Source organism: Triturus cristatus, chromosome 10 (assembly GCF_964204655.1).
Source record: "Triturus cristatus chromosome 10, aTriCri1.1, whole genome shotgun sequence".
Classification (NCBI taxonomy): domain Eukaryota; kingdom Metazoa; phylum Chordata; class Amphibia; order Caudata; family Salamandridae; genus Triturus; species Triturus cristatus.
This window is the reverse complement of record NC_140593.1, coordinates 1225494121-1225509443: the sequence shown is the minus strand read 5'-3', so window position 1 is coordinate 1225509443 and position 15323 is coordinate 1225494121. Positions and strand designations below refer to the sequence as shown.

At 48.6% G+C, this 15323-nt stretch overlaps 1 protein-coding gene across 1 annotated transcript in view; it reads left to right on the top strand.

Moving 5' to 3' along the window:
• ABCD1 (ATP binding cassette subfamily D member 1) overlaps window positions 1-15323 on the top strand; it is a 220729-nt gene that overhangs the window by 139634 nt on the left and 65772 nt on the right. Inside the window, exons 7-8 of the mRNA XM_085629793.1 lie at window positions 1899-2044; window positions 11089-11173. Coding sequence (XP_085485919.1) covers window positions 1899-2044; window positions 11089-11173 — 231 coding nt within the window. The remainder of the gene's footprint in view (window positions 1-1898; window positions 2045-11088; window positions 11174-15323) is intronic.

Genomic DNA, 15323 nt, shown 5'->3' with positions numbered 1-15323 from the left:
CCGTAGAACAGAGCAAATCCAGAATACGTCCAGAAAGAGGAACAATGGGCAGGTAGACCGATTATTCAGGCGTCCAGCCAACATGGAGAAGGTGGGCCGTGAACGCATGTATGTGCGGAGGTGCGAATGGGCATAGTGAGTGTCTTTTAACACTTCGTTTTGTGGCCCAGGAGCTGCACAGGAGAACACTTGTCACTGGCTTGTCCTGCAGGCACTGGGCTTTGTGTTAAATACATTTTCTTGGGATATGTAGTGCTGTGCATGGGTGTTAAGGTTTTGGCCATTTCCAGAGCAGCAAACTGGCTCATAGAACCAACATGTGTTTCCCTTCATCCTATTTTCACACACTGCAAGCCAGGCAGAAGGGGGAAACTCTCCTTAGAGTTTTAACAGGAACTCCCTATAGCATCTCACATTTTTGTTGCCACAGCCCCCTCTCCCCTGCCCCCCCCCATCTTAGGCTTGGTTGCATATTTATAGAGCTAGGGCAAAGGGAACAACTTTCTTTGAAGTTGTGTAATGAATTCCGACTCGGTATGTGCATCTTATTACAATGGGATATTCTGGCCTGGGTGAATTGCTGTTTGTGAGGCTGATGAGGTTCGGGCTCACCTGTAGACACCCGTTTCTTAGTCTGATGGGGTTCGGGCTCACCTGTAGACACCTACTTGTCAGGCTGATGGGGTCCGGGCGCACCTATAGACACCTACTTGTCAGGCTGATGGGTTCCAGGCTTACCTGTAGACACCTGTTTGCCAGGCTGATGGGGTTTGGGCTCACCTGTAGACACCGGTTCGTAAGGCTGATGGGGTCCAGGCTCACCAGTAGAAGCGGTTTGTCAGGCTGATGGGGTCCAAGTTCACCTGTAGACACCTACTTGTTAGTCTGATGTGGTCCGGGCTCACCTGTAGGCATCTGTTTGTCAGGCTGCTGGGGTCTGGGCTCGCCTGCAGACACCTGTTTGTTAGTCCGATGGGGTCTGGGCTCACCTGTATACATCTGTCTGTTAGTCTGATGTGTTCCGGGCTCACCTGTAGACACCTGTTTGTCAGGCTGCTGGGGTCTGGGCTCGCTTGCAGACACTGGTTTGTCTAGCTGATGGGGTTCGGGCTCACCTGTAGACACCTACTTGTCAGGCTGATGGGGTCTGGGCGCACCTATAGACACCTACTTGTCAGGCTGATGGGTTCCAGGCTTACCTGTAGACACCTGTTTGCCAGGCTGATGGGGTCTGGGCTCACCTGTAGACACCGGTTCGTAAGGCTGATGGGGTCCAGGCTCACCAGTAGAAGGGGTTTGTCAGGCTGATGTGGTCCGGGCTCACCTGTAGGCACCTGTTTGTCAGGGTGATGGGGTCCGGGCTCACCTGTAGACACCTGTTTGTTAGTCCGATGGGGTCTGGGCTCACCTGTATACACCTGTCTGTTAGGCTGATGTGTTCCGGGCTCACCTGTAGGCACCTGTTTGTCAGGCTGTTGGGTTCCGGGCTCAGCTGTAGACACCTGTTTGTTAGTCTGTGTTCCGGGCTCGCCTGTATACACCTGTTTGTCAGGCTGCTGGGGTCTGGGCTCGCCTGCAGACACCTGTTTGTTAGTCCGATGGGGTCTGGGCTCACCTGTATACATCTGTCTGTTAGTCTGATGTGTTCCGGGCTCACCTGTAGACACCTGTTTGTCAGGCTGCTGGGGTCTGGGCTCGCCTGCAGACACCTGTTTGTTAGTCCGATGGGGTCTGGGCTCACCTGTATACATCTGTCTGTTAGTCTGATGTGTTCCGGGCTCACCTGTAGACACCTGTTTGTCAGGCTGCTGGGGTCTGGGCTCGCCTGCAGACACCGGTTTGTCTAGCTGATGGGGTTCGGGCTTACCTGTAGACACCTGTGACTTTTCTCTCCGAAGGCCCTACATGTCGGTGGGAACGCTGCGTGACCAAGTGATCTACCCCGATACCCTGGAGGACATGAGGAAGAAGCACCTCTCTGACCGGCGGCTGGAGCAGATCCTCAACATTGTGAACCTCAACTACATCGTGCAGCGGGAGGGAGGTAAGAGCTGGGAGGTGAGGGCTGCGCCGCAGATGTGGCTTGATGTCGGCGGATGTGACTTGGAATGTGCTGGTTGTGACATTAAGGGGACAGGTACTGTTATCAGCCACAGTGACTTGCTTTGGGTTTTAGCAAAAGTGTTGACATATTGTCCTGTATAGGCTGTGATGTGCTCACCTGTAGTTCCAAGGATCTTTTTCCTGTGAGCGCTGGCTCTGATCACACCTCTTTTCATGGTGTTTCAGAAGTAATTTGTTTCAAGAGTTTCCTCCTTTCAGAGATTACACATAAATACTTCATTAAGTACATGCATTTGTATTTAGCCTGTTTTGTAATTAAATAAACAAGACTACAAGTCCCAGAATTCAAAGAAAAAACCTTGAGCAGCACATCACGCATGCAACTATACAAGCGGGCAGGGCTGCTAGTAAACACCTGTCTAGTGAAGGCCCAGCGAACTGCCATGAAAATAATTCATAAAAGAACACACAAATGTGAAGTTTGCTTCCCATTCCGTCTGTGTGACGAGAGACAGGTTAACCATGGCTGCAGTTATATACTACAAATCAATCCTTCATTTCTTTTGGATCTGAAAATTGCATTCTGTCATTTTCATGGCTGTCCAATAAAAGCAAGAGCGTACCAAGTAAACTCATTAGCAGGAGCAGCAGTGTTGGCCCTAGCTTGAAGTCTGACAGTCTCCCTAAGTCCGTGTCTGCGAGCGTGCCACACGCCCCTTGTGCTCCCAGCGGTGCACGACCGCCTCTGCGCATTATGCTTGCTCCCTCCCTCCAGACCTTCACAGATAGTCTTAGTATGCAATGTACCTCTTCAGCATCTTCATCACCAGCTGATTCCACCCTTTGGGTTGTTACAATGCAGGAAATGTGAGGTCTAAAGCATGACTCTGTTATAGATTCTCAGGCTCTGTATATTGTGCCATCTAATGGCTGGTCCAGAGTAGGGCACTATTATCTAGGTGTCTAGTTAATGGAGTATATATAACAACCGTAAACCCTGATCTTACGTTATATGCTCCTGTGTATTAGCTGGAACCAAATCATTGCTTCAGTTTTTACCCCCTCTTCAGATTTTGCAGTCAGCCATTGCTTTTTGTGCACGATTGTTTAGCTCTTAAAAGAGACTGGCTAATCCCAGGGGCAGAAACCAGAGGGAATCACTACATTGGGAGCAGAGCTGTGAGTGAGTGTGGCCACATCGTGAGCCAAGCTGCGAGAGAGTGGGGGTGACATCGAGAGCAGAGCCTCGAAAATGTTAGTTAATAATATCCTGACCAGAGTTAGGAAAAGTACTGCTAATAGTAGGAGTAGAGCTCTGAAAGGGAACCAGTTGGTTTCAGGAGCAGGACTCTGAGCGAGTCTCTGTACTGTTTGTAGCTCTGTACTGTTAGGCGCAGGGCTCTGATTGAATCTCTGTACTGTTTGGAGCAGGGCTCTGATTGAATCTCTGTACTGTTTGGAGCAGGGCTCCAATCGAGTCTCAACTGTTTGGAGCTGGGCTCTGATTGAGTCTCCTTTGTTTGGAGCAGGCCTCTGATTGAATCTCTGTACAGTTTGGAGCCGGGCTCTGAGCGAGTCTCTGTACTGTTTGGAGCAGGGCTCCGAGTGAGTCTCTACTGTTTGGAGCAGGGCTCTGAGTGAGTCTCTGTACTGATTGGAGCAGGGCTCTGATTGAATCTCTCTACTGTTTGGAGCAGGGCTCTGATTGAATCTCTGTACTGTTTGGAGCAGGGCTCTGATTGAATCTCTGTACTGTTTGGAGCAGGGCTCTGATTGAGTCTCTGTACTGTTTGTAGCAGGGCTCTGATTGAGTCTCTGTACTGTTTGTAGCAGGGCTGTGAGTGAGTCCCTGTACTGTTTGTAGCAGGGCTCTGATTGAGTCTCTGTACTGTTTGTAGCAGGGCTCTGATTGAGTCTCTGTACGGTCTGTAGCAGGGCTCTGATTGAGTCTCTGTACGGTCTGTAGCAGGGCTGTGAGTGACTCTCTGTACTGTTTGTAGCTGGGCTCTGAGTGAGTCTCTGTACTGTTTGGAGCAGGGCTCTGAGTGAGTCTGTGTACTGTTTGGAGCAGGGCTCTGAGTGAGTGTCTGGAGTGAGTCTCTACTGTTTGGAGCAGGGCTCTGATTGAATCTCTGTACTGTTTGGAGCAGGGCTCTGATTGAATCTCTGTACTGTTTGGAGCAGGGCTCTGATTGAGTCTCTGTACTGTTTGGAGCAGGGCTCTGAGCGAGTCTCTGTACTGTTTGGAGCAGGGCTCTGAGCGAGTCTCTGTACTGTTTGGAGAAGGGCTCTAATTGAGTCTCTGTACTGTTTGGAGCAGGGCTCTGATTGAGTCTCTGTACTGTTTGGAGCCGGGCTCTGATTGAGTCTCTGTACTGTTTGGAGCCGGGCTCTGATTGAATCTCTGTACTGTTTGGAGCAGGGCTCTGATTGAATCTCTGTACTGTTTGGAGCAGGGCTCTGATTGAATCTCTGTACTGTTTGGAGCAGGGCTCTGATTGAATCTCTGTACTGTTTGGAGCAGGGCTCTGATTGAATCTCTGTACTGTTTGGAGCAGGGCTCTGATTGAATCTCTGTACTGTTTGGAGCAGGGCTCTGATTGAGTCTCTGTACGGTTTGTAGCAGGGCTGTGAGTGAGTCCCTGTACTGTTTGTAGCAGGGCTCTGATTGAGTCTCTGTACTGTTTGTAGCAGGGCTCTGATTGAGTCTCTGTACGGTTTGTAGCAGGGCTGTGAGTGACTCTCTGTACTGTTTGGAGCAGGGCTCTGAGCGAGTCTCTGTACTGTTTGGAGCAGGGCTCTGAGCGAGTCTCTGTACTGTTTGGAGCAGGGCTCTAATTGAGTCTCTGTACTGTTTGGAGCAGGGCTCTGATTGAGTCTCTGTACTGTTTGGAGCCGGGCTCTGATTGAGTCTCTGTACTGTTTGGAGCCGGGCTCTGATTGAGTCTCTGTACTGTTTGGAGCCGGGCTCTGATTGAGTCTCTGTACTGTTTGGAGCCGGGCTCTGATTGAGTCTCCTCTGTTTGGAGCAGGGCTCTGATTGAATCTCTGTACTGTTTGGAGCAGGGCTCTGATCGAATCTCTGTACAGTTTAAAGCCGGGCTCTGAGCGAGTCTCTGTACTGTTTGGAGCAGGGCTCCGAGTGAGTCTCTACTGTTTGGAGCAGGGCTGTGAGTGAGTCTCTGTACTGTTTGGAGCAGGGCTCTGATTGAATCTCTGTACTGTTTGGAGCAGGGCTCTGAGTGAGTCTCTGTACTGATTGGAGCAGGGCTCTGGTTGAATCTCTGTACTGTTTGGAGCAGGGCTCTGATTGAATCTCTGTACTGTTTGGAGCAGGGCTCTGAGCGAGTCTCTGTACTGTTTGGAGCCGGGCTCTGAGCGAGTCTCTGTACTGTTTAGAGCAGGGCTCTGAGTGAGTCTCTGTACTGTTTGGAGCAGGGCTCTGAGCGAGTCTCTGTACTGTTTGGAGCAGGGCTCTGATTGGAGCCCTGCTCCAATCAGTACAGAGATTCATTCAATCGAGTCTCAACTGTTTGGAGCAGGGCTCTGAGTGAGTCTCTGTACTGATTGGAGCAGGGCTCCAATCGAGTCTCAACTGTTTGGAGCTGGGCTCTGATTGAGTCTCCTTTGTTTGGAGCAGGCCTCTGATTGAATCTCTGTACAGTTTGGAGCCGGGCTCTGAGCGAGTCTCTGTACTGTTTGGAGCAGGGCTCCGAGTGAGTCTCTACTGTTTGGAGCAGGGCTCTGAGTGAGTCTCTGTACTGATTGGAGCAGGGCTCTGATTGAATCTCTCTACTGTTTGGAGCAGGGCTCTGATTGAATCTCTGTACTGTTTGGAGCAGGGCTCTGATTGAATCTCTGTACTGTTTGGAGCAGGGCTCTGATTGAGTCTCTGTACTGTTTGTAGCAGGGCTCTGATTGAGTCTCTGTACTGTTTGTAGCAGGGCTGTGAGTGAGTCCCTGTACTGTTTGTAGCAGGGCTCTGATTGAGTCTCTGTACTGTTTGTAGCAGGGCTCTGATTGAGTCTCTGTACGGTCTGTAGCAGGGCTGTGAGTGACTCTCTGTACTGTTTGTAGCTGGGCTCTGAGTGAGTCTCTGTACTGTTTGGAGCAGGGCTCTGAGTGAGTCTGTGTACTGTTTGGAGCAGGGCTCTGAGTGAGTGTCTGGAGTGAGTCTCTACTGTTTGGAGCAGGGCTCTGATTGAATCTCTGTACTGTTTGGAGCAGGGCTCTGATTGAATCTCTGTACTGTTTGGAGCAGGGCTCTGATTGAGTCTCTGTACTGTTTGGAGCAGGGCTCTGAGCGAGTCTCTGTACTGTTTGGAGCAGGGCTCTGAGCGAGTCTCTGTACTGTTTGGAGCAGGGCTCTAATTGAGTCTCTGTACTGTTTGGAGCAGGGCTCTGATTGAGTCTCTGTACTGTTTGGAGCCGGGCTCTGATTGAGTCTCTGTACTGTTTGGAGCCGGGCTCTGATTGAATCTCTGTACTGTTTGGAGCAGGGCTCTGATTGAATCTCTGTACTGTTTGGAGCAGGGCTCTGATTGAATCTCTGTACTGTTTGGAGCAGGGCTCTGATTGAATCTCTGTACTGTTTGGAGCAGGGCTCTGATTGAATCTCTGTACTGTTTGGAGCAGGGCTCTGATTGAATCTCTGTACTGTTTGGAGCAGGGCTCTGATTGAGTCTCTGTACGGTTTGTAGCAGGGCTGTGAGTGAGTCCCTGTACTGTTTGTAGCAGGGCTCTGATTGAGTCTCTGTACTGTTTGTAGCAGGGCTCTGATTGAGTCTCTGTACGGTTTGTAGCAGGGCTGTGAGTGACTCTCTGTACTGTTTGGAGCAGGGCTCTGAGCGAGTCTCTGTACTGTTTGGAGCAGGGCTCTGAGCGAGTCTCTGTACTGTTTGGAGCAGGGCTCTAATTGAGTCTCTGTACTGTTTGGAGCAGGGCTCTGATTGAGTCTCTGTACTGTTTGGAGCCGGGCTCTGATTGAGTCTCTGTACTGTTTGGAGCCGGGCTCTGATTGAGTCTCTGTACTGTTTGGAGCCGGGCTCTGATTGAGTCTCTGTACTGTTTGGAGCCGGGCTTTGCTTGAGTCTCCTCTGTTTGGAGCAGGGCTCTGATTGAATCTCTGTACTGTTTGGAGCAGGGCTCTGATCGAATCTCTGTACAGTTTAAAGCCGGGCTCTGAGCGAGTCTCTGTACTGTTTGGAGCAGGGCTCCGAGTGAGTCTCTACTGTTTGGAGCAGGGCTGTGAGTGAGTCTCTGTACTGTTTGGAGCAGGGCTCTGATTGAATCTCTGTACTGTTTGGAGCAGGGCTCTGAGTGAGTCTCTGTACTGATTGGAGCAGGGCTCTGGTTGAATCTCTGTACTGTTTGGAGCAGGGCTCTGATTGAATCTCTGTACTGTTTGGAGCAGGGCTCTGAGCGAGTCTCTGTACTGTTTGGAGCCGGGCTCTGAGCGAGTCTCTGTACTGTTTAGAGCAGGGCTCTGAGTGAGTCTCTGTACTGTTTGGAGCAGGGCTCTGAGCGAGTCTCTGTACTGTTTGGAGCAGGGCTCTGATTGGAGCCCTGCTCCAATCAGTACAGAGATTCATTCAATCGAGTCTCAACTGTTTGGAGCAGGGCTCTGAGTGAGTCTCTGTACTGATTGGAGCAGGGCTCCAATCGAGTCTCAACTGTTTGGAGCTGGGCTCTGATTGAGTCTCCTTTGTTTGGAGCAGGCCTCTGATTGAATCTCTGTACAGTTTGGAGCCGGGCTCTGAGCGAGTCTCTGTACTGTTTGGAGCAGGGCTCCGAGTGAGTCTCTACTGTTTGGAGCAGGGCTCTGAGTGAGTCTCTGTACTGATTGGAGCAGGGCTCTGATTGAATCTCTCTACTGTTTGGAGCAGGGCTCTGATTGAATCTCTGTACTGTTTGGAGCAGGGCTCTGATCGAATCTCTGTACTGATTGGAGCAGGGCTCTGAGTGAGTCTCTGTACTGATTGGAGCAGGGCTCTGATTGAATCTCTGTACTGTTTGGAGCAGGGCTCTGATTGAATCTCTGTACTGTTTGGAGCAGGGCTCTGAGTGAGTCTCTACTGTTTGGAGCAGGGCTCTGAGTGAGTCTCTACTGTTTGGAGCAGGGCTCTGAGTGAGTCTCTGTACTGTTTGGAGCAGGGCTCTGATTGAATCTCTGTACTGTTTGGAGCAGGGCTCTGATTGAATCTCTGTACTGTTTGGAGCATGGCTCTGAGCGATTCTCTGTACAGTTTGGAGCAGGGCTCTGAGCGTGTCTCTGTACTGTTTAGAGCAGGGCTCCAAGTGAGTCTCTGGAGTGAGTCTCTACTGTTTGGAGCAGGGCTCTGATTGGAGCCCTGCTCCAATCAGTACAGAGATTCATTCAATCGAGTCTCTACTGTTTGTAGCAGGGCTCTGATTGAATCTCTGTACTGTTTGGAGCAGGGCTCCAATCGAGTCTCAACTGTTTGGAGCCGGGCTCTGATTGAGTCTCCTCTGTTTGTAGCAGGGCTCTGATTGAATCTCTGTACTGTTTGGAGCAGGGCTCTGAGTGAGTCTCTGTACTGTTTGGAGCAGGGCTCTGATTGAATCGCTGTACTGTTTGGAGCAGGGCTCTGAGTGAGTCTGTGTACTGTTTGGAGCAGGGCTCTGAGTGAGTGTCTGGAGTGAGTCTCTACTGTTTGGAGCAGGGCTCTGATTGAATCTCTGTACTGTTTGGAGCAGGGATCTGAGTGAGTCTCTGTACTGTTTGGAGCAGGGCTCTGAGTGAGTCTCTGTACTGTTTGGAGCAGGGCTCCGAGTGAGTCTCTGTACTGTTTGGAGCAGGGCTCCGAGTGAGTCTCTACTGTTTGGAGCACGACTCTTAGTGAGTCTCTCTACTGATTGGAACAGGGCTCCAATCAAGTCTCTAATGTTTGGAGCAGGGCTCTGAGTGAGTCTCTGTACTGTTTGGAGCAGGGCTCTGAGTGAGTCTCTGTAATGATTGGAGCAGGGCTCTGAGTGAGTCTCTGTACTGTTTGGAGCAGGGGTCTGAGTGAGTCTCTGTACTGTTTGGAGCAGGGCTCCGAGTGAGTCTCTACTGTTTGGAGCAGGGCTCTGATTGAATCTTTGTACTGTTTGGACCAGGGCCCTGAGTGAGTCTCTCTATGGTGTGGAGCAGGGCTGTGAGTGAGTCTCTGTACTGTTTGTAGCAGGGCTGTGAGTGAGTCTCTGTACTGTTTGTAGCAGGGCTGTGAGTGAGTCTCTACTGTTTGGAGCAGGGCTCTGAGTGAGTCTGTACGGTTTGTAGCAGGGCTGTGAGTGAGTCTCTGTACTGTTTGTAGCAGGGCTGTGAGTGAGTCTCTGTACTGTTTGTAGCAGGGCTCTGAGTGAGTCTCTGTACGGTTTGTAGCAGGGCTGTGAGTGAGTCTCTGTACTGTTTGTAGCAGGGCTCTGAGTGAGTCTCTGTACTGTTTGGAGCAGGGCTCCAAGTGAGTCTCTACTGTTTGGAGCAGGGCTCTGATTGAATCTCTGTACTGTTTGGAGCAGGGCTCTGAGTGAGTCTCTGTACTGTTTGGAGCAGGGCTCTGAGTGAGTCTCTGTACTGTTTGTAGCAGGGCTGTGAGTGAGTCTCTGTACTGTTTGGAGCAGGGCTCCAAGTGAGTCTCTACTGTTTGGAGCAGGGCTCTGAGTGAGTCTCTGTACTGTTTACAGCATATTGTGTAGATCCTGTTCTGTTCCCAGGTCACCTGTCTTAACCACCCAGTCCTCCTAGTCTGCTAGTTGTTTAGTCTCTCAGCAGAGTGGCCTATTTAGGTTTTATCACACCTCAGCTTTTTTTTAAATAGATCCCAACATTGACTGTAAACAAAAGTTCTTCAACTGCATATGAACAGGTCCTCACTGTGCATGGATTGGTAACCAAGTATCTAAGGCAAAACATACTGGCCTATTTTCAATATCTTCTCTGAAGTAATGGATAACGCTGGACAATTTATATCCCCTAGACTACAGTGGTTGCCTGCTGTTGATCACGAAAATGTTAGTGCCATCTCAGTTTACTCCTTCGGTGCCAGAACACAACTCGTGTAGGAGACGGGTAGCTCCAGGCATCTTAGCCCAATGTGGGGCCATGCTAACTCCCTACTTCGGGTCACTTTTATAGCTATTTCAGCCTGAATGCCTTTTCTGTGTTGTGTTCTTGCCAGTGTCTCTTAAGATCCATATGGCTGCCCAGCGAATTCCGCCGTCTGGTAGTTTTCAGAGGACATACGTGTGATTGTGCAATACCATATGTTCAGCTGGCTTGCAGTGCTCGCACTCAAACATAAACTGGATTAAGGCCTAGTCTTTGACCTACGTAGACCCTTGAAAGGCAGGTACCACTGGAGCCAGGGCTTAATTTGTGTAAAGAAAAGGAAAAAAAAAAAGAAAAGTGCAATGGCCTTCATCAGGAAGCCATCACAGTTTGCACCACACATTGCCACAGTACTTGCACAAATACCAACCATCACAGTGTTATAAGTGTGACAGTTCAGACTGTTCGAGGCGCCGATGCTTTACGAATGGCTTGGGTGGCAGCTATTAGTTGTTGTTAATGTATACTGAATTAACAAACAACTATTTTCTGCTAATCTTTAAATTGCACAATCAGTGCCTCCATTTGGCAGCCGTCATAAGTGCGGGGTCCGGCAATTCAGTGTTGGGGCTAAGCATCGGAAACCACCGGCTCAAATTAAGCACTGACTGGAGCACAGTTATATTAAAAACCGGAAAACACAAATCTGCACACTACGGTGTTGCTTTCTTATGTAGCAGCATGGAGGAATGATCAGGCACAATAAAAAATAAAATCTAAAGGTTTTTAGCATCAAGAATTCGGTCTCCTCCATTATGTGTGAATAATGCTCTACTGGTATTAGGTATGTGGATGCAGTCACTATGACTAACAAGGGAAGCATCATTACATTGAAAATGTATGAACTCGTACATACTCCCACTTTGAGGTTATATTTTTGGAGTGTCTCATGAATGCTGTTTTTGCCCATGCAGGTTGGGACTCCATTAGTGACTGGAAGGACGTCCTGTCGGGCGGTGAAAAGCAGCGAGTCGGGATGGCAAGGATGTTCTACCACAGGTCAGTCAATCTCTGTTTCCTTGTTGATGTGCTAATTATCTTCACTTTCTGCAGCCCCGGAGTCCTTCATTCAAGGGTGGCTAGAAGAAGGCCAGTAGCAGAGAGCTGCAGTCTTTCTGCTGCCCCCGTGTGCCTCATTCAAGGCTGGCTCATTCAAGGCTGGCTAGAAGAAGGCCAGTAGCGGAGGGCTGCAGTCTTTCTGCTGCCCCCGTGTGCCTCATTCAAGGCTGGCTAGAAGAAGGCCAGTAGCGGAGGGCTGTAGCGGAGGGCTGCAGTCTTTCTGCTGCCCCTGTGTGCCTTATTCAAGGCTGGCTAGAAGAAGGCCAGTAGCGGAGGGCTGCAGTCTTTCTGCTGCCCCCGTGTGCCTCATTCAAGGCTGGCTAGAAGAAGGCCAGTAGCGGAGGGCTGCAGTTTTTCTGCTGCCCCCGTGTGCCTCATCCAAGGCTGGCTAGAAGAAGGCCAGTAGCGGAGGGCTGCAGTCTTTCTGCTGCCCCCGTGTGCCTCATCCAAGGCTGGCTAGAAGAAGGCCAGTAGCGGAGGGCTGCAGTCTTTCTGCTGCCCCCGTGTGCCTCATTCAAGGCTGGCTAGAAGAAGGCCAGTAGCGGAGGGCTGCAGTCTTTCTGCTGCCCCCGTGTGCCCCATTCAAGGCTAGCTAGAAGAAGGCCAGTAGCGGAGGGCTGCAGTCTTTCTGCTGCCCCCGTGTGCCTCATTCAAGGCTGGCTCATTCAAGGCTGGCTAGCTTGAGTAAGGTTTCGGGTCTGAGCGTGAGGCATGATGGATGTGGCAGGTGAATTGTTTTGCTGCTTAAATGTAGTTGTGTTTAAGGGGTTAGTTGTAGTGTGGTGTACTGTTGGGGTTACGATAATGGGAAGCTGTGTGGAGTTGCTGGATGTGGGGCGCATAGGTTCATGTGAGTAGAGAAGGAGTGGAATGAGGTGAGATGTGTTTCAGAACTGTCCTGCGATTTTGCGATGTGTGTGAGATGTTGCTGGGGAGGATGTGCTGATTATGCATCAGGGCGTTTTTGTTGGTGATGGGATGTTGTTGATTCTTCGTATTGGGCACAGGAGTAGTTAGGATTGGCACCGAGAGGAGTAGGTGAATATTAAGTTGAGGGATTTAGTACTGTGCAGGTGGATTGCGAGTGTGTGATGGTAAATTTGGGAGAAGAAGGGTATGTCCATTTGGGAGTTATTGATTGAACTGGAGTTGACTGTAGGATCCTACGGGAAGAGTGAGAGTGAAGGATTCTCACTTAGACGTAAACTTCTTGAAGCTGAGATGATTTTGAAGATGGGAGTCTAAGAGTTTAAGGTTCACGTCTAAATTTGAATACTGTTGTAGATGAATGTGGACGTTTCAGCCTTGAGGAATGGTGGTGGGATATTGAGTTCCCAACACCTTTGAGACTTGAAGGTGTTGTTAAAGGACTCTGATCCAAATGTGTGTTTTTTCTAGAGTATAATCGGAGACTCATTCTTAATTTACAGCTGTTTGTGCAGTGATTGTGGTCTGCCATGATTGTCTCAGGATTGTTCTTTAGTGCCTTCTCTTTGAAGTTTTTCATACAGTTTTTCAATAGGTTACAGGGGTCACAACGTGTATATGAATAAGAACCTTCTTAAATGAGATGCCATAGGTGGATTCTAGAGTTTTAGTGCTCAGAGAGCAATATTAAACTTGTTCAGTACAGAAAGTTTGTAAGCTCCTGCCTAGCAAACAAACGAGCGTTCAGTATCAGACTCTGGACTGTCTCCGCAAACTGGCACTCTCCGTTTTCAAGCTTTACTGGACTGGACCAGTATTTACTATGATGCTCACATGCATCCGTCTATTATGTAGGCTCTTTCAAGATATGCAGTCTTTTGTCTCTAGCAGCTAAGTCTCTCAATGACAGTCTTTTTTTTAATGCCTGTTGTGACGCGAGGACATAGGACAACTAAAAGCTTACACTCTCCAATCTCTACCTTTCGAACATGAGCAGTGGATCTCATCATATTACTTAAGAGCCATTTTGGTCCAGAAGAGAACCCCATAAGAAGTGGGTTCGAAACGCGTCGACCTAGCGTAATTTTGGCAAACAAACTTGTGTTTAATTGTTTTGCTTTCGTGCACTGCAAATTTGATGTAAATTTGAAAGTGCTTTGTATTTTGTGTAGGAGTGCACTTGAGACTATTGTCTAAACGTTTGTTGTTTGGTTGATACCCCTGGTTTTACAAAATATCAAATAGGTTGAGTTAACCAGGAAGGGTTTTTGGTGTATGGCTGGAGTCATGTGTGGGTTATAAGTGTATGCGAATGGGGATTGTGAGATGTATGAAGGAGATAAGGAGACCTTGTGGTGAGTTTGTATTGAAAATGGATTGAGTCGTAAGATTTTGTATATAGTGTGTTTTACAGTCATTTTTTCTATAAAATTTTGATGTGAATTTAAAAGAAGCTTCTCTGAGCTAAAAAGAATTTTGAAATCAATTTAAAAATTCAACTGTGAATTAAGGTTGTCATAGACTTCATTTCTATGCGCCACTAAAGTGATGTTTAATGGAATATCAGTATTGGCATTTCTTCTTGTTCTGTATATTAGAGGCTCAGCCTTACTGATTCGAGCCAAGACCCGTTGTTGTTTTTTGTTGGGACTGGCAGTCATCCACAGATGGAGGCCATGTGGACAACAGGAGCCTTTTCTGTGGGTGGGCAGGGAGGATTTTTGAGAATGGGGTACTCGCTCTACCCCTGCCAGAGAGACATCCAAGGCCTGGTCATGGTTGCATCCACCTCCCCGCTATGAGATCCAAGCCTGCCTGGGCCTCCGTGGCTCATACGTCAACAGACCAGGACAAGGTGCTCTCCCGATCCAGAACAGGGGAAAGCACTGCAACAACTTTGTATACCTACCCCCGTGCCAGATTACAGGTTATACCAGGTGAAGGAATGCACTTGGTGAAAGAATGTGTTAATGCTCACAATTAACTCTTCCTTAAACAGACTACATGCAAATTTTGGTCTAGTAATTCTGGCTACCCAATGATCGCCCCAGTTTAAAGCCCAGTAACTTATGATCCCTGGTAATTGCAGGTGCGATACCTGCTGGAATCATTAACTCTGTCACTGATATCTTATTAATAGAACTCTCGTATGGAACCATTAGTATCTGTCCATATTTTCCTGAGGGAACATATTGTTCGTAGCATTGTGTCTGGTGCAGATACACATACACACTGCTGCCATCTAGTTGTGAGCTCAGACTTTACAACTTGTTGTTCTAGAAGTCTTTCTTTTATTTTATTTTTTATTGGTGACGAACTTCCTCCTCTTCAAGAGCATGCACATGTTCAACGGCTCCTTTGTTGGGTTGAATTTTTCTGCCATCCGGCTCAGACAGACTGTGCCCCGAGCTCCGTGCATCTGGGACGCCTTTGCCGCCTGTGGACGCCAAACGGATTCATTACAGGCTCTATTCGACAAAACAACTTTGCCTCGACATCTCCAGCCATCGAATCCAGATTTTCAGCGACGGGTTTGTTCAGGTCAGCTTCTAAAGCGCAGCCCCTTTCCAGGGCCGGCTGAGAAGGTTTAGCTCCAGGTGATGGAAGGGAAAAAAGACTTTTGTTAGAAAATGCCCTCAATGCTAGGCTAAATATGCGTACTTGGACCAGAATGATGTCTGTAGCCTTTTGTGGGAAACTCCTTTGCATGAAATAAGACGTTTTGACTCACGAGATCCATCAAATATAAGCAGGTTTATTCCAAATAACAGGACCCATCCAATCCTACAGCCAACTCAACCTGTATCAGTTTCTCTCTCCCAACCGCCCCTGGTCCTGGAACCCACCTTCAAATAATTACATTCCTTAACCTAGGTAACAGTAAGAACATTCCTACGACATAATAATGAGCTAGAGATGCCAGATGACACAGGCAAAGCATCTCTATGACAACCAGAATACCACACACCTCCCTCCGTCAATAAACAAAAAAAACACAAAAACATGAGTTGATAATACATCATGAAGTATAATCTTTCAAATATTCTGGTTTCCTTTGAACCCTAGAAGATTTGCGTGAAGAATCAGACAACACAGTATCATCTCTCAATGTATTATCTGAATCCACACTAAAATCAGAACACACAAAGATCCTTTCTAAGTT